At 49.6% G+C, this 20,354-nt stretch overlaps 1 protein-coding gene across 2 annotated transcripts in view; it reads right to left on the reverse strand.

Annotated features, from left to right (window-relative positions):
- The window catches only part of LOC141155002 (cytochrome P450 2B4-like), an 80,587-nt gene that overhangs the window by 12,510 nt on the left and 47,723 nt on the right, over window positions 1-20,354 (reverse strand). For both annotated transcript variants that reach the window (XM_073641593.1, XM_073641592.1), the window contains 2 exons: window positions 17,976-18,152; window positions 5,315-5,456 (listed from right to left, as the gene is read on the reverse strand). In XM_073641593.1, the coding sequence (XP_073497694.1) occupies window positions 5,315-5,456; window positions 17,976-18,152 (319 nt within the window). The remainder of the gene's footprint in view (window positions 1-5,314; window positions 5,457-17,975; window positions 18,153-20,354) is intronic.

A 20,354-nucleotide genomic window follows, 5' to 3' on the forward strand; every position in this document is an offset into this window, starting at 1 on the left:
TGCATGGGGTATTATATGGGGAGGGAGAATTGATATCCTGCATGGGGAATTATATGGGGGGAGTGACATCCTGCATGGGGCATTATATGGGGGGTGACATCCTGCTTGGGGCATTATATGGGGGAAAGGGATATACTTCATAGGGTATTATATGGGGGGGAGATGTGATATCCTGCATGGGGCATTATATGGGGGGAGTGACATCCTGCATGGGGCATTATATGGGGGGTGACATCCTGCATGGGGCATTATATGGGGGGAAAGGGACATCCTGCATAGGGCATTATAAGGGGGGGAGAATTGACATTCCGCATGGGGCATTATATGGGGGGGTGACATCCTGCATGGGGCATTATATGGGGAGGGAGAAGTGATATCCTGCATGGAGCATTATATGGGGGGAGTGACATCCTGCATGGGGCATTATATGAGGGGTGACATCCTGCATGGGGCATTATATGGGGGGAAAGGACATCCTGCTTGGGGCTTTATATGGGGGGAAAAGGACATAATTCATAGGGCACTATATGGGGGGGAGAAGTGATATCCTGCATGGGGCATTATATGGGGGGAGTGACATCCTGCATGGGGCATTATATGGGGAGGGAGAAGTGATATCCTGCATAGGGCATTATATGAGGCGGTGATATCATGTATGGGGCATCAAATGGGGGGGGAGGGACATCCTGCATGGGGCATTATATGGGGGGAAAGGGACATCCTGCATAGGGCATTATATGGGAGGGAGAAGTGATATCCTGCATGGGGCATTATATGGGGGGGGTGACATCCTGCATGGGGCATAATATGAGGGATGATATCCTGCATGGGGCATTATATGGGGGGGAAGGGACATCCTGCATGGGGCATTTTACGGGGGGGAAGGGACATCCTGCATAGGGCATTATATGGGGGGGAGAAGTGATATCCTGCATGGGGCATTATATGGGGGGTGACATCCTGCATTGGGCATTATATGGGAAGGAAAGGGACATCCTGCATAGGGCATTATATGGCGGGGGAGAAGTAACATTCTGCATTGGGGCATTATATGGGGGGGTGACATCCTTCATGGGGTATTATATGGGGAGGGAGATGTGATATCCTGCATGGGGCATTATATGGGGGAGTGACATCCTACATGGGGCATTATATGAGGGGTGACATCCTGCATGGGGCATTATATGGGGGAAGGGACATCCTGCTTGGGGCATTATATGGGGGGAAAGGGATATACTTCATAGGGCATTATATGGGGGGGAGAAGTGATATCCTGCATGGTGCATTATATGGGGGGAGTGACATCCTGCATGGGGCATTATATGGGGGGTGACATCAGTATTGGGGCATTATATGGGTGGTGACATCCTGCATGGGGCATTATAAGGGGGAACAGCCTTCATGGGGCATTATAAGGGGGAACAGCCTGCATAGGGCATTATATGGGGGCCAGTATCCTGTATGAGCGTTATAAGTGGACCACTTTCCTGTATTCCTGTACTGAGTGTTATATGGGGGTCAGTATCCTGTGCGGAGCGTTTTATGGGGGCCAGTATTCTGTATGGAGCGTTATATGGGGGCCAGTATTCTGTATGGAGCGTTATATGGGGGCCAGTATTCCGTATGGAACCTTATATGGGGGCCAGTATTCCGTAAGGAGCATTATATGGGGCCAGTTTTCCATATGGAGCATTATTTGGGGGTCAGTATTCCGTATGGAGCATTATATGGGGGCCAGTATTCTGTATGGTCAGTGAATATGAATAGCGGTACCAGAGCGCCAATAACAGGGCAAAAATATTAAAAGGACTGATTTATTAATACACACACAACGCGTTTCAGTGGACACAGCCACCTTCATCCCCACAGGATGAAGGTGGCTGTGTCCACCGAAACGCGTTGTGTGTGTATTAATAAATCAGTCCTTTTAATATTTTTGCCCTGTTATTGGCGCTCTGGTACCGCTATTCATATTCACTGATTGTCCTTTTTCCCCTGTTGAGGTGCGGTAGAGCTGCCTTTAATCTATTGTTTTTTCACCTGTGGGAGCAATTTAATTAAAATTACTACCCTGGTTTTCCAAGCTGCGCTGCCTTAACCCCTCCGGAACGCTGCCGGGGGTGTTGGTGAAGCTGGGCGTCTATCTCGGCATTACATGCTACTAACCTGACCACGTGATATACCACCAAGAGATCAGGATCTGTGAACGCCGCTGGAAATAGATGACAGCCACCAACAGAGCGGAGCTTGTGGAGCTTTACACTGGGGTTGTGCAGAGGTGCACAACTTCATAAGGTTAGTAGCCATCCCCACACCCCTCTACAAATTGCAATACTGAGTCACCCATTGCGCCTTGTTCTCTCCTCTCTTTACATTTTAAGTATTCTGTATGGAGCATTTTATGGGGGCAAGCATACTGTGTGGAGCGATTCGCCGGTATTCTGAGCTATTGTGGAATTTACAATAGATATATCTCATGTAATGTAAGAAGTGAAATCTTTGCATTGTACTATACCTATATTTCTCTGTGGTATCTGTGCATCATGAATCGTGGTATGTGTTAAAGGGGCCCATTGAGACTCTTTCGCCCGGGGTCCAGAAAAACCTAAAGCCAGCTCTGCTTGTATACCCATATTAGAGGTCATATAAGAGTCAGGGGGTGACCGATTCCCTTTAAAAGGAAAAGGCAGGTATATATATGCACTTCATCGCATTCAAATAGTCCCTCGCTACTTTCAAGCCCACACTCACTGCAGCAAAACAAACATACTTCTCATCTCTCATATCTTCCTGTCACACAACCCTAAACTGCTATTTAACACTTTCAATTCTCTCCTCCGTCCCCCAGCGCCTCCTCCCTTTCCTCTTATCCCAGCTGAAGACTTTGCCTCCTTCTTCAAGCAGAAGATAAACACCATCAGACAAAGCTTTTGCCTAAAGTCCCCCCAGCCCCTCCTCACACCTACTTAATCCTCCTCCTCCAAAACCAGCTTCTCCACCATTACAGAAGATTAACTTTCCTCTTTACTCTCCAAATCATACCTCTCCACCTGTGAACTTGACCCAATCCCATCCCACCTCACCCCCAACCTTACTACTATCCCAACCCTAACTCACCTTTTCAACCTGTCACTAACAATTGGTGTCTTCCCCTCATGCTTCAAACATGCCTCGATCACACCCATTCTCAAAAAGCCAACCCTTGATCCATCCTCTCCGACTAGCTATCGCCCCATATCACTCCTCCCCTACGCCTCAAAACTACTGGAACAACATGTCCACTTTGAACTGTCCTCCCACCTCTCCTCCTGCTCTCTCTTTGACCGCCTCCAATCTGGCTTCCGACCGCACCATTCTACTGAAACTGACCTGACTAAAGGGCAGTTATAATGGCGCTATAATAATAAATAATAATAATAATATTAATAATATATATACACAAGTAAGTCACCAATGACCTACTAACCGCCAAATCCAAGCAACACTACTCTGTCTTCCTCCTCCTTGACCTGTCATCTGCCTTTGACACAGAGGACCAGTCCCTCTTACTACAGATTCTCTCATCTCTTGGCGTCAAAGACTTGTCCCTATCTTGGATCTTCTCATATTTAACAGACAGGGCATTCAGTGTCTCCCACTCACACACTACTTCCTCATCTCGCCCTCTATCTGTCAGTGTCCCCCAAGGTTCAGTCCAAGTACCCCTGCTTTTCTCCATCTATACCTTTGTCCTGGGACAACTCAGAGTCTCACGGCTCCCAGCACCACCTCTATGCTGACGACACACAGATCTACCTCTCTGGACCCGATATCTCCTCCCAACTAACCAAAATCCCACAATGTCTGTCCGCTATCTCATCCTTCTTCTCTGCTAGATTTCTAAAACTTAACATGTATAAAACAGAATTCATCATCTTTCCACCATCTCATTCATCCCCTCCACCTGACCTATCTATCAATGTCAATGGCTGTTCACTCTCCCCAGTCCCTCAAGCTCACTGTCTTGGGGTAACTCTGGACTCTGATCTCTCCTTCAAACCACATATCCAAGACCTTTCCACTTCCTGCCGACTCCAACTCAAAAATATTTCCCGGATGCGCACATTCCTCAACCACGAATCTGCAAAAACAACCTCGACTACTGCAACCTCCTGCTCTGTGGCCTCCCCTCTAACACTCTCGCACCCCTCCAATCTCTCCTAAACCCTGCTGCCCGACTAATCCACCTGTCCCCACGCTATTCCCCGACTTCTCCTCTCTGTCAATCCCTTCACTGGCTCCCCATTGCTCAGAGACTCCAGTTCAAAACCCTAACTACGGCATACAAAGCCACCCAAAACCTGTCTTCTCCTTATATCTGTGACCTAGTCTCCCGGTACATACCTGCACACAACCTCTAATCCTCACAAGATCTCCTGCTCTACTTCCCTCTTATCTCCTCTTCCCACAATCGCATACAAGATTTCTCCCGTGCGTCCCCCCTACTCTGGAACTCTCTACCCCAACATATCAGACTCTCGCCTACCATGGAAACCTTCAAAAGGAACCTGAAGACTCACCTCTTCCAACAAGCCTACAACCGGCAGTAGCTATTGCTCCACCATACTGCTGCATGACTAGCTCTACCGTCACCTACTGTATCTTCACCCATCCCTTGTAGATTGTGAGCCTCGTGGGCAGAGTCCTCGCTCCTCCTGTACCAGACGCCGTCATGTTTTGTTAAAGATCATTGTTTTTGCATATATATCCCTTTTTTCACATGTAAAGCGCCATGGAATAAATGGCACTATAATAATAAATAATAATAATATTAATAATATATATACAAGGAAGTGATGCAATCACTAATGAAAATGAGTTGGTCAGCAAACGGTACAGCTGTGCATACATACCAGGAGTACCTTGAGAAAAGGATCACAGCAGCATATGTAATACAAGGATGAAAGATTACATTAACAATTGCTCTGATAGAATACAAAAAATTAAGTTTTATGAATTCATGATGATAAAATTTACCATGTCAATACATAGACAATTAAGCCAGAAAAAATGGCACTCGTATGCAAATTATATGATATCACTAGAGACAACAGGCATAAGAGATAGCACAGTATTAAAAAACTGAAATATATAAAAAAAGCACATTGTTCTAGTGCCAGAAATGCATTAGCTTGTTTTTTAACCTTTTTAAATTTGACCTAAATAAAGTACCTGATTTTATTCGTTGGAGTGCCGATCATTCCATTACCCCTTTATTGTGTTTATATCTAGGCTAAATACAAACCTTGAATTTGATAGAACATTCTTTACCTACCAAGCATTTGGGGAAATTTCATAAGAAGAAGTAGAGAATAGGTCAAGGTTGTACTGGTGGTCTCCACTCCAGCTACGAAAATCTGTAAAGTACTGTTCAATAAATTGGTCATATGGAATTCAGTTTTGGGATTAGTATTTTCCTGTGAATAAAAAGGAAACACATTTATGTCTTTTATATACAATCTTTATATGGATAAATAAATGGGTGTTTACGTGTCCATAATCAGACAAACCTACATGTGTGACACACAAACTATTTTGTTTGTAAAATATAACATTTATTGGTCAATATACTAAAAATCACATAATACAAGTAAAATAGGGAAAGGTAACACAAACAAAAGGACACAGGGGTGGGTACCAGTTTTACATACAACCAATCAATTCATTAAAACCAACATCCACATAAATGTGCTGCAAGTATATAAATAAAGACAACAATAAAGTGCATAGTTCTAATAGTATAGTACCACAAAAGTAGATGTATAATGATGCAGCATAGATGAGTGAATGTGGTGTGCAGCAATAAAGCGTGTATGAAGTGACAGAGCTAGTACTGACCCGTGTGACCAGGATGCGACACGCGTTTCGCCAGGAGCTATGACGAGGATACCAGGATTAGGGGATGAGGAGTGCCAAGCATACCAGGATTGGGGATGAGGGTTGCCATGCATACCAAGATAGATTATGAGGGGGCCTTACATACCAGGATTGGGGATGAGGGGCCCATGCATACCAGGATGAGGTATAGGGTGCCATACATACCAGTATTGGGATTAGGGGTGCCATGCATACCAGATGTGGGAGTGAGGGGTGCCATGCATACCAGGATAGGGCATGAGGGGTGCCATGCATACCAGGAATGGGGATGAGGGGTGCCATGCATACCAGGATGGGGGATGAGGGGAGCCATGCATACTAGGATTGGGGATGAGGGGGCCATGCATACCAGGATTGGGAATAAGGGGTGCCATGCATACCAGGTTTGGGGATGAGGGGTGCCATGCATACTAGTATTTGGGATGAGGGGTGCCATGCACACTAGGGTTGGGGATGAGGTGTGCCATACATACCAAGATTGGGGATGAGGATGCCATACAAACCAGGATTGGGAATGAGGGGGGCATGCATACCAGGATGAGGGATGGGGTGCCATGCATACCAGGATTGGGATGATGGGTGCCATGTATACCAGATTTGGAATGAGGGGTGCCATGCATACCAGGATTGTGGATGAGGGGGGCCATGCATACCAGGATTGGAGATGAGGGGGGCCATGCATAAAAGGATTGGGGATGAGGGGGTACCATGCATAACAGGATAGGGATGAGAGGGTACCATGCATACCAGGATTGGGGATGAGGGGGCACCATCGATACCAGGATTGGAGGGTGAGGGGACCATGCATACCAGGATTGGGGAAGGGGAGACCATACATGCCAGAATTGGGGGGTGAGGGGTGCCATGCATACCAGGATTTGGGGATGAGGGGTACCATGCATACCAGGATTGGAGATGAGGGGTACCATACATACCAGGATTGGTGATGAGGGGTACCATGCAAACCAGGATTGAGGGGTGAGTGGACCATGCATACCAGGATAGAGGGGTGAGGCGACTGTGCATGCCAGGATTGTGGGGTGAAGGGACCATGCATACCAGGATTTGGGGGTGAGGGGTGCCATACATACCAGGATAGGGATGAGGGGGTATCATGCATACCAGAATTGGGGGTGAGGGGCCGTGCATACATGGATAGGGATGAGGGGTACCATCTATACCAGAATAGGGATGAGGGTACAATGTGTACCAGTATACGGATGTGAAGGGGCCAAGCATTCCAGAATTTGGATGAGGGGCCATGCATACCAGGATAGGGGATGGGGTGTCATGCATACCAGGATAGAGATGAGGGGTTCCATGCATACCAGGATTTGGGATGAGGGGGGCCATGCATAACAGGATTGGGGATGAGGGGGGCCATGCATACCAGGATTGGGGATGAGGGGTGCCATGCATACCAGGATTGGGGATGAGGAGTGCCATGCATACCAGGATTGGGGATGAGGGGAATCATGCACACCAGGATTGGGGTTTAGGGGTGCCATGCATACCAGGATTGGGGATGAGGGGAACCATACATACCAGGAATGGGGATGAGGGGTTCCATGCACACCAGGATGAGGGCTGCCATACATACCAAGATGGATTATGAGGGGGCCATACATACCAGTATTGTGGATGAGGGGGCCATGCATACCAGGATGAGAGATGGGGTGCCATACATACCAGGATAGGGCATGAGGAGTGCCATGCATACCAGGATTGGGGATGAGGAGTGCCATGCATACCAGGATTGGGGATGAGGGGAACCATGCATACAAGGATTGGGGATGAGGAGTGCCATGCATACCAAGATTTTAGATGAGGGGTGCTATGCATACCAGGTTTGGAGATGATGGGTGCCATGCATACAAGGATTGGGGCTGGGGGTGCAATTCATGCAAGGAGTGGGGATGAGGGGTACCATGCATACAAGGATTGGGGATGATGGGTGCTATGCATACTAGGATTGGGGGATGAGAACTAATATGCATACCAGGATTGGGGATAAGGGGGGCCATGCATACCAGGATGGGGATGAGGGGTGCCATGCATACCAGGATAGGGATGAGGGGTACCATGCGTAACAAGATAGGGATGTGGGGGGCCATGCATAGCAGGGTTCGGATGATGGGCCATGCATACCAGGATAGGGATGAGTGGTGCCATGTATACCAGATTTGGAATGAAGGGTGCCATGCGTACCAGGATTGGGGATGACGGGTGCCATGCAAATCAGGATTGGGGATGAGGGGTGCCATTCATACCAGGATTGGGGAGGAGGGGTGCCATTCATACAAGGATTGGGGATGAGAGGTGCCATACATATCAGAATTAGGGATGAGGGGTGCCATGCATACCCGGATAGGGATGAGGGGTGTCATCTCATATCAGGATATGGATGAGGGGTGCCATGCATACAAGGATTAGGGGATGAGGGATGCCATGCAAACCAGGATTGGGGATGAGGAGTGCCATGCATACCAGGATTGGAGATGTGTGGTGCCATGCATACCAGAATTGGGCATGAGGGGTGCCATACATACCAGGATTGGGGATGAGGGGTGACTTGCATACCAGGATTGGAGATGAGTGGTGCCATGCATACCAGGATTGGGGATGAGGGGTGCCTCGCATACCAGGATTAGGGATGAGGCGTGCCATGCATACCAGAATGAGGATGAGGGATGCCATGCATACCAGGATAAGTATAACCGGTACCATGCATACCAGGATGAGGGATGTGGTGTCATGCAGACCAGGATAGGGATGAGGGGAGCCATGCATCCCAGGTTTGGGGATGAGGAGTGCCATGCATACCAGGATAGGGATGAGGGGTTCCATACGTTCCAGGATAAGTATGTGTGGGGGCCATGCATACCAGGATTCGGATGAGGGACGATGCATACCAGAATGAGGGATGTGGTGTGATGCATTCCAGGATAGGGATGAAGAGTGCCATGCATACCAGGATTAGGGGATTAGGGGTGCCATGCACACCAGGATTGGGGATGAGGAGTGCCATGCCTACCAGGATAGGGATAAGGGGTACCATGCTTACCAGGATAGGCATCTGTGGCGGCCATGCATACCAGGATTCGGATGAGGGACCATGTATACCAGGATGAGGGATGTGGTCTGATGCATTCCAGGATAGGGATGAGGAGTGCCATGCATACCAGGATTAGGGGATGAGGGGTGCCATGCATACCAGGAATGGGGATGAGGAGTGCCATGCCTACCAGGATAGGGATAAGGGGTACCATGCGTACCAGGATAGGTATCTTTGGCGGCCATGCATACTAGGATGAGGGGCCATGCATACCAGGATAGGGATTAGGGGTACCATGTATACCAGGATAGGGATGAGGGGTACCATGCATACCAGGATGAGGAATGGGGTGTCATGCATACAGGGATATGGATGAGGGGTGCAATGCATACCAGGATTAGGGGATGAGGGGTGCCAGGCATACCAGGATTGGGGATGAGGGGTGCCATGCATACCAGGATTGGGGATGAGGGGGGCCATGCATTAAAGGATTGGGGATGAGGGGGTACCATGCATAACAGGATAGGGATGAGGGGGTACCATGCATACCAGGATTGGGGATGAGGGGGCACCATTGATACCAGGATTTGGGGGTGAGGGGACCATGCATACCAGGATTGGGGAAAGGGGGACCATACATGCCAGAATTGGGGGGTTAGGGATGCCATGCATACCAGGATTGGGGGGTTAGGGGTACCATGCATACCAGGATTGGGGATGAGGGGTACCATACATACCAGGATTGGGGATGAGGGTACCATGCGTACCAGCATTGGGGACAAGGGGTACCATACATACCAGGATTGGAGTGTGAGAGGTGCCATGCATACCAGGATTGGGGATGAGGAGTGACATGCGTACCAGGATTGGGGAGTGCGTGGTGCCATGCATACCAGCATTGGGGATGAAGGGTACCATACATACCAGGATTGGGGGGTGAGGGGTGCCATTCATACCACCATTGGGGATGAGGGGTACCATACATACCAGAATTGGGGATGAGGGGTGCCATACATACCAGGATTGGGGGATGTGGGGTGCCATGCATACCAGGATTGGGGGGGTGAGGGGACCATGCAGATCAGGAAAGGGATGAATGGGTAAAATACATACCAGTATAGAGATGAGGGGGTACCATGCATACCAGGATTGGGGAGTGAGGGGTACCATGTATACCAGTATAGGGATGAGGGTACAATGTGTACCAGGATAGGAATGTGGGGGGGGTCATTCATACCAGAATTTGGATGAGGGGTCATGCATACCAGGATTGGGGGGTGAGGGGACCATGCATACCAAGATTGAGAGGTGAGGGGACTATGCATACCAGGATTGGGGGGTGAGAGAACCATGCTTACCAGGATTGGGGGGTGAGGGGTGCCATACATACCAGGATAGGGATGAGAGGGTATCATGCATACCAGGATTGGGGGTGAGGGGTCATGCATACCAGGATAGGGATGAGGGGTACCATGTATACCAGGATAGGAATGAGGGTACAATGCGTACGAGGATAGGGATGTGGGCGGCCATGCATACCAGGATTGGGGTGTGAGGGGACCATGCATTCTAGGATTGGGAGGTGAGGGGTGCTTTACATACCAGGATAGGGGGATGAGGGGCCCATGCATACCAGGATTGGGGAGTGAGGGGTGCCATACATACCAGGATACGGATTAGGGGTACCATACATAACAGGATAGGGATGAGGGGTACCATGCATACCAGGATTGTGGATGAGGGGGTACCATGCATAACAGGATAGGGATGAGGGGGTACCATGCATAACAAGATAGGGATCAGGGGGTACCATGCATACCAGGGTTGGGGATGAGAGGGCACCATGCATACCAGGATTGGGGGGTGAGGGGACCATGCATACCAGAATTGGGGATGGGGAGACCATACATACCAGAATTGGGGATGAGGGGACCATACGTACCAGCATTGTGGATGAGGGTTTCCATATATACCAGGATTGGAGGGTGAGGGGTGCCATGCATACCAGGACTGAGGATGAGGAGTGCCATGCATACCAGGATTGAGGGGTGAGGGGTGCCATGCATACCAGCATTGGGGATGAGGGGTACCATACATACCAGGATTGGGGGATGAGGGGTGCCATGCAAACAAGCACTGGAGATGAGAGGTACCATACAGACCAGGATTGGGGATGAGGGGTACATACATACCAGGATTGGAGGGTGAGGAGTGACATGCATATCAGGATTGGGTTTTGAGGGAAACAAGCATATCAGGATAGGGATGAAGGGGTACCATACAAACAATTATAGAGATGAGGGGGTACCATGCATACCAGGATTGGGAGGTGAGTGGTACCATGCATATCAGGATTGGTGATGAGGGGTACCATGCAAACCAGGAATGAGGGGTGAGTGGACCATGCATACCAGGATTGAGGGGTGAGGGGACTGTGCATACCAGGATTGTGGGGTGAAGGGACCATGCATGCCAGGATTTGGGGGTGAGGGGTGCCATACATACCAGGATAGGGATGAGGGGGTATCATGCATACCAGAATTGGAAGGTGAGGGGCCATGCATACATGGATAGGGATGAGTGGTACCATCTATACCAGAATAGGGAGGAGGGTACAATAAGTACCAGGATACGGATGTGAAGGGGCCATGCATTCCAGAATTTGGATGAGGGACCATGCATACCAGGATAGGGATGAGGGGTACCATGCATACCAGGTTGAGGGATGGGGTGTCATGCAAACCAGGATAGGGATGAGGGGTTCCATGCATTCCAGGATTTGGGATGAGGAGTGCCATGCATAACAGGACTGGAGATGAGGGGGGCCATGCATACCAGGATTGGGGATGAGGGGTGCCATGCATACCAGGATTGGGGATGAGGAGTGCCATGCATACCAGGATTGGGGATGAGGGGAACCATGCATACCAGGATTCCGGATGAGGGGTGCCATGCATACCAGGATTGGGGATGAGGGGAACCATGCATACCAGGACTGGGGATGAGGGGTTCCATGCACACCAAGATGAGGGCTGCCATCCATACCAAGATTGATTATGAGGGGGCCATACATACCAGGATTGTGGATGAGGGGGCCATGCTTACCAGGATGAGAGATGGGGTGCCATACATATCAGGATAGGGCATGAGGGGTGCCATGCATACCAGGATTGGGGATGAGGGGGGCCATGCATACCAGGATTGGGGATGAGGGGGGCCATGCATACCAGGATTGGGAATGAGGGGTGCCATGCATATCATGATTGGAGATGAGGGGTGCCATGCATACTAAGATTGGGGATGGAAGGTGCCATGCACACTAGGATTGGAGATAAGGTGGGCCTTACATACCAAGATTGGAGATAAGGGTGCAATACAGACCAGGCTTGGGGATGAGGGGGGCATGCGTACCAGGATGAGGGATGGGGTGCCATGCATACCAGGATTGGGATGATGGGTGCCATGTATACCAGATTTAGAATGAGCGGTGCCATGTGTACAAGGATTGGGGATAAAGGGTGCCATGCATACCATTATTGGGGATGAGGGGTGCCATGCATACCAATATTAGGGATGAGGGGGCCATATACACCAGAATTGCGTATGAGGGTTCCATGCATTCCAGGAATGGGATGATGGGTGCCATATATACCAGATTTGGATGAGGGGTGCCATGCGTACAAGGATTGGGGATGAGGGGTTCCATGCATACCAGGATTGGGGATGAGGGATGCCATGCATACCAGGATTGGGGGATGAGGAGTGCCATGCATACCAGGATTGGGGATGAGGAAGCCATGCATACGAGGATTGGGGATGAGGAAGCCATGCATACGAGGAAGAGGGATTTGGGACCATACATACCAGGATCGGGGGATGAGGGGTGCCATACATACCAGGATTTGGATGAGGGGTTACATGTGTACCAAATTTGGGATGAGGGGGCCATGCATACCATGAAAGAGAGATGGGGTGCCATGCATACCAATATTGGGATGAGCGGTGCAATGTATACCAGATTTGGAATGAGGGGTGCCATGCATACCAGGTTAGGAATGAGAGTTACCATGCATACCAGGATTGGGGGTGATTGGTGCCATGCATATCAGGATTGGGGATGAGGGGTGCCATGCATACCAGGTTTGGGGATGAGGGGTGCCATGCATACCAGGATTGGGGATGAGGAGTACCATGCCTACCAGGTTTGACGATGAGAAGTGACTTGCATACCAGGATTGGAGATGAGCGGTGCTATGCATACCACGATTGGGGATGAGGAGTGACATGCAAACCAGGATTTTAGATGAGGGGTGCCATGCATACCAGGTTTGGAGATGATGGGTGCCATGCATACAAGGATTGGGGCTGGGGGTGCAATTCATACAAGGAGTGGGGATGAGGTGTATCATGCATACAAGGATTGGGGATGAGGGGTGCTATGCATACTAGGATTGAGGGATGAGAACTAATATGCATACCAGGATTGGGGATGAGGGGTGCCATGCACATCAGGATTAGGGAATGAGGGGTGCCATGCATACCAGGACTGAGGACGAGGAGTGCCATGCATGCCAGGATTGGGGATGAGGGGGGCCAAGTATACCAGGATTGGGGATGAAGGGTGCCATGTATACCAGGATTTGGGATGATGGATGCCATGCACATCAGGATTGGGGATAAGTTGTTCCATGCATACCAGGACTGGGGATGAGGGGTGCCATACATACCAATATTGGGGATGAGGGGGGCATACATACCAGGTTTGGGGATGAGGGATGCCATGTATACCAATATTGGGATTAGGGGTGATATGTATACCACGATTAGGGATGACGGGTGCCATGCATACCAGGATTGGGGATGAGGGGTACCATGCATACCAGGATTGGGTATGAGGGGTGCCATGCATACCATTGTTAGGGATGAGGGGTGCCATGCATACAAGGATTAGGAATGAGGGGTGCCATGCATACCTGGATTGGAGATGAGGCGTGCCATACACATCAGGATGAGGATGAAGGGTGCCATACATACCAAGATTGGGGATGAGGGGGCCATACATACCAGGATTGGGGATGAGGGGGCCATGCATACCAGGATGGGAGTGAGGGGCCCATGCATACCAGGATTGGGTATGAGGGGTGCCATGCATACCAGGATTGGGATGAGGGGTGCAATGAATACTAGGATTAGGGATGAGCAGTGCCATGCATACCAATATTAGGGATGAGGGGTGCCATGCATACCAGGATTGCGGATGAGGGGTGCCATACACATCAGGATGAGGATGAGGGGTGCATAAACATACCAAGATTGGGGATGAGGGGGCTATACATGCCAGGTTTGGGGATGAGGAGGCCATGCATACCAGGATGGGATGAGGGGCCCATGCATACCAGGATTGGGTGTGAGGGGTGCCATGCATACCATGATCGGGGATGAGGGGTGCCATACACATCAGGATGAGGATGAGGGGTGCCATACATACCAAGTTTGGGGATGAGGGGGCCTTACATACCAGGTTTGGGGATGAGGGAGCCATGCATACCAGGATGAGGGGTGCCATGCATACCAGGATTGGGGATGAGGGGTGCCATACACATCAGTATGAGGATGAGGGGTGCCATACATACCAAGTTTGGGGATGAGGGGGCCATACATACCAGGTTTGGGGATGAGGGAGCCATGCATACCAGGATGAGGGGTGCCATGCATGCCAGGATTGGGAAGATTTGTACCATACATACCAGGATACGGATGAGGGGGTACCATGCATACGAGGTTAGGGGTGAGTAGTGCCATGCATACCAGGATGGGATTGAGGAGCACATGCATACCAGGATAAGGTAGAGGTGGCCATGCATACCAGGATTGGGTATGAGGGAGCCATGCATACCAGAATGAGGGGCGCCATGCATGCCAGGATTGGGATGATTAGTTCCATGCATACAAGGAAATGGATGAGTGTGTACCATGCATACCAGGATAGGGGTGAGGAGTGCCATGCATACTAGGATTGGGGATCAGGGGGGCCATGCATTCCCAAATTGGGGATGAGTGGTGCCATGCATACCAGGATTGGGGATGAGGAGTGTCATGCATTCCAGGATTGGGGATGAGGGGTGTCATGCACATCAGGATGAGGATGAGGGGTGCCATACATACGAAGATTGGGGATGAGGGGACCATACATACCAGGATTGGGGATGAGGGGGCCATGCATACCAGGATGAGGGATGGGGTGCCATGCGTACCAGGATTGGGATGATGAGTGCCATGTATACCAGATTTGGAATGAGGGGTGCCATGCATACCAGGATTAGGGATTAGGGGTGCCATGCATACCAGGATTAGGAATGAGGAGTGCAATGCATACTAGGATTCGGGATGAGAAGTGTCATTCATAGCAGGATTGGGGATGAGAGGTTCGATATATAACAGGATTGGGGATGAGCTGTGCCATGAATACCAGGATGGGGATGAGGGGTGCCATGCATACCAGGGTAGGAATGAGGGTACCATGCATACCAGGATAGGGATGTGAGGGGGCCATGCATTGCAGGATAGGGATGAGGGGTACCATGTATACCAGGATAGGTATGAGGGGTACCATGTATACCAGGATAGGGATGAGGGGTACCATGCATACCAAGATAGGGATTAGGGGTACCATGCATACCAGGATTAGGGGTACCATAAAGTACATACCAGGATAGGGATGAGGGATGGGGTACCATGCATACCAGGATAGGGTGAGGAGTGTCATGCACACCAGGATGAGAGTGAGGGGCCCATGCATACCAGGATAAGGCTGAGTGGGCCATTCATACCAGGATTGGTTATGAGGGAGCCATGCATACCAGGATGAGGAACTCCATGCATGCCAAGATTGGGATTATTGGTACCATACATACCAGGATACCGATGATGGGGTACCATGCATACCAGGATAGGGGTGAGGAGTGCCATGCATACCAGGATGGGATTGAGGGATGGGGTACCATGCATATCAGGATAGGGATGAGGAGTGCCATGCATGCCAGGATTGGGGATGATTGTTAGCATACATAACAGGATACAGATGAGTGGGTACCATGCATACCAGCAAAGGGGTGAGGAGTTCCATGCATACCAGGATGGGATTGAGGGGCCCATGCATACCTGGATAAGGCTGAGGGGGCCATGCATACCAGGATTGGGTATGAGGGAGCCATGCATACCAGGATGAGGGGTGCCATGCATGCCAGGATTGGGATGAGGGGTACCATACATACCAGGAAACTGATGACGGGTACCATGCATACCAGGATAGGGGTGAGGAGTGCCATGCATACCAGGATTGGGGATGAGGGGGGCCATGCATACCCGGATCTGGGATGAGGGAGCCATGCATACCAAGATGAGGGGCGTCATGAATGCCAGGATTGGGATGAGGTGTATCATATCATACCAGGAAATGGATGAGGGGGTACCATGCATATCAGGATAGGGGTGAGGAGTGCCATGCCTACCAGGATTGGGGATGACTGAGGTCATGCATTCCCAGATTGGGGATGAGAGGGCCATGTATACCAGGATTGGGGATGAGGGGTGCCATGCATACCAGGATTGGGGATGAGGGGTGCCATGCATACCAGGATGAGGATTAGGGGTGCCATACATACGAAGATTGGGGATGAGGGTGCCATACATACCAGGATTGGGGATGAGGGGGCCATGCATACCAGGATGAGGGATGGGGTGCCATGAGTACCAGGTTTCTGATGAGGGGTGCCATGTAAACCTGATTTGGAATGAGGGGTGCCATGCATACCAGGTTTGGAGATTAGGGGTGCCATGCATGCCAGGATTGTGAATGAGGAGTACAATACATACCAGGATTAGGGATGAGAGGTGCCATGCATAACAGGATTGGGGATGAGGGGTTCCATGCATACCAGGATTGGGGATGAGGGGTGCCATGCATACCAGGATGGGAATGAATGGTGCCATGCATGCCAGGATAGGGATGAGGGGTAACATGCATACCAGGATAGGGATTTGAGGGGGCCATGCATACCAGGGTAGGGATGAGGGGTACCATGTATACCAGGATAGGTATGAGGGGTACCATGTATACCAGGATAGGGATGAGGGGTACCATGCATACTAGGATGAGGGATGGGGTGCCATGCATACCAAGATAGGGATTAGGGGTACCATGCATACCAGGATTAGGGGTACCATACATACCAGGATAGGGTTTAGGGATGGAGTACCATGCATACCAGGATTGGGTATGAGGGAGCCATGCATACCAGGATGTTAGGCGCCATGCATGCCAGGATTGGGATGATTGCTACCATACATACCAGGATACGGATGAGGGGGTACCATGCATACCAGGATAGGGGTGAGGAGTGCTATGCATACCAGGATTGGGGATGAGGGGTGCCATGCATACCAGGATCGGGGATGATGGGGGCCATGCATACCAGGATTGGGGATGAGGCGTGCCATGCCTGCCAGGATTGGGGATGAGGGGTGCCATGCACATCAGGATGGGGATGAGAGGTGCCATACATGCAAAGATTGGAGATGAGGGGGACATACATACCAGGATTAGGGATGAGGAGGCCATGCATACCTGGATGAGTGATGGGGTGCCATGCATACCAGGATTGGGGATGAGTGGTGCAATGCATACCAGGATTGGGAATGAGGGGTGCCATGCATACCAGGATTGGGGGTGATGGGTACCATGCATACCAGGATTGGGGATGAGGGGTGCCATGCATATCAGGATAGGATGGGGGCAGCACATAACAGGATGGGGGAACATGATTGGGGAGCACAAATACCTGGATGGGGGCTGCAAAAATACCATAATGGGATACCACATACAAATAAAAATGCTCACCACCTGGGCGTAGAACTGGTTCAATAGGTAGCTTTTTATAAGCCGCTTGCATTTTTTGCAGTGATCGGCTGGGAGAGTGCTGTACTCTTTCTTTTTCATATTTACCTTTTCCATTTTAGTGAGAAAGGCATCAGCATAACTCCGGGGGTTACTCTCATAAAAATTTTTTTTGTTAATTTCAACTCTCTTTTCCACAAACTGAATGAGATTTTTCAGACAGATAAAGATCTTCTGGTGTCTCCCAGGAATATACCGCATCACCCAGGGAAACATCTCGTAGAACTAATATTAAGAAAAGAAATGGCCGGTCAGAGCAAAATAGTAATGAAGACATGGAGGACGTTGGTACGGTCAGCTAGTTACTCCTTCATCATCTTCCAAAACCTTTCCCTCCTTGTCAGGCTTCCCCGCGCATCATGGACAGGATGCTGAGAGGGTCTAATGAAACTATCTCAGACCTTTGATAGTGTTTCCCTGCCTCTGTTGGACCAGGTGTGTGTCTTACTCATCTCTCCTCCTTGGTTGCACAAGGAAATATAACCTCTGCCGCCAGCATTGTCAGATGGGAATTTTTATACTTATTTTTGTTTGCCTTCCATGGCCTAGTATGGGGATAGCTGAATGCTACACTGGGACAAAGAATTGGACCTGGTTACTTATGGTGCTTACCAATGTGCAACGACAGGTGCATGGCAGGAGGCATCTGCGCCTGCATCCTGGACAGGGGATTGGCAAGCATGCTGCAAAGGGAAAGAGACAATGGTGTCACTTGCAGACCCTGGTTGTGGACCCAGGCGTTGGTCCCACATAGTCGGGTGCATGAGCATGCTGGTGGTGATCAGACTGATAGTGGTCAGGCCACTGCTAATCTTGGTACAGCACCGATTGCAAATGACCGTTCTTTTATTGTCTGCACATTCTTAAAAAAAGCGCCAGACTGTGAAACCCCTAAATCTTTACCTGGAAACTTGCTGATTGTTGGAGCTCTGGGGAACAGTTGTCCACCTTCTCCCACTGGCCACCCCACTGCCTCTTCTTGCCTGTTGTGGTTCTGCAAATGACACACCCTCTGCCCTGCTTTCCTCGCACCTACCCAGGTTTGATCAGTGACTTCATCATCCACCACCTCATCTACCACTTCCGCACTCTGGTCTTCCTGATGACTTAACAACATCACTTGTTGGCAACTGTGTCTCATCATCATCTACCTCATGAGACACTAATTGCCATGACCCACCTTTGCCTTCTTCTTACTGAGGCTGCTCAAATATTTAAGCATTACTACACACAATGTTCTCATGTCCTTCTTGAAACATGTAGGGCGAGAGGCCAAAATCAATAAATGGAAATGTAAAGAGCTGTTTGGAGTGTCCGAGTGTGGGATGACTTGTTTCCTGGGACTCTCCATGGTGGGAGGAAGAAGGATCAGGGTGAAGATTATTTTGTCCAGACACATGGCTTGTGACACTGGACCATGTGGAAGACAGGGTGGTGCTGGGAAAAATACAGGAAGCATTTTCTACCATCCAACCGACCACCTGTTTGCTCTGTTCTGGTTTCAAGAGTGGTGTCCCATGCCACACTGCAAAGTGGGACAGAAAGCTAGGTCTCACAGATGACCATGTTTTGTTGTGCTCCAGCAGCAGGTACAGTTACACCTGCCTCCTGGCCTCGGCCTATTCATATAACATCAGCAGCACGTCCACTTCTTGGTCCCTTACTGCATACCTTGCACATTTTAAATTAGCTATATAATATATGCTTGCAAACTTTATGGTATTAATAAGGAAAAGAAAATATGTAGCCCTGAAAAGGACCTTGGTTTTAGGTTGCAGCAGCTGTATACCTATACAAGGACTGTAAAGCAATAAACCCTACCATTATGCGTCCGATTCAAAACTGTCCCTCCTCCACCAGCTATCCCTATACTAAATGCAGGTAACAGTGGATTTACTACAGAAAGGACTGTATTTAGCGCTGAAAAGGACTTATATTTTAATGGTGCAGCAGTGGTATACAAGTACTGCAATAGCAATTATACACTGCCGATATACCTGCTTTAATCTAAACTCTTCCTCCTAGATTAACTCTCTCTTAACTGCTTCCAGAGGAGAGTGTACCGAGCATCGCATTACAGAGTCTTACTGTATATGAGACCCGATGAAGCGTTGCCGCTGTCCAATAACAGTAGTGTCAGTTGCCAATATGGCTACGGAATAACTGTGCATGGCAGACAATCCCCACATGTTTATTGGCTTTCTAACATGTGCGAAACATGCAGGGCAATGACTCAAGCATGAAGCTCGAGCACCCGCGATACTCGATCGAGTAGCGAGAGTACCCAAGCATCCCTATAATCGATCGAGTATCAAGTAGTGGCGAGCATGCTCATTCATTACTAGTAGGTATGTTTTCAATACAATCTATAGCTTCAACAACCCTTTTTTTCTGTGCGACTTGAGAATTCTACATCAGGACTATGTT

This window comes from Phyllobates terribilis, unplaced genomic scaffold (genome assembly GCF_046119375.1).
Source record: "Phyllobates terribilis strain yellow unplaced genomic scaffold, ASM4611937v1 Scaffold_7__3_contigs__length_470593459, whole genome shotgun sequence".
Lineage (NCBI taxonomy): Eukaryota > Metazoa > Chordata > Amphibia > Anura > Dendrobatidae > Phyllobates > Phyllobates terribilis.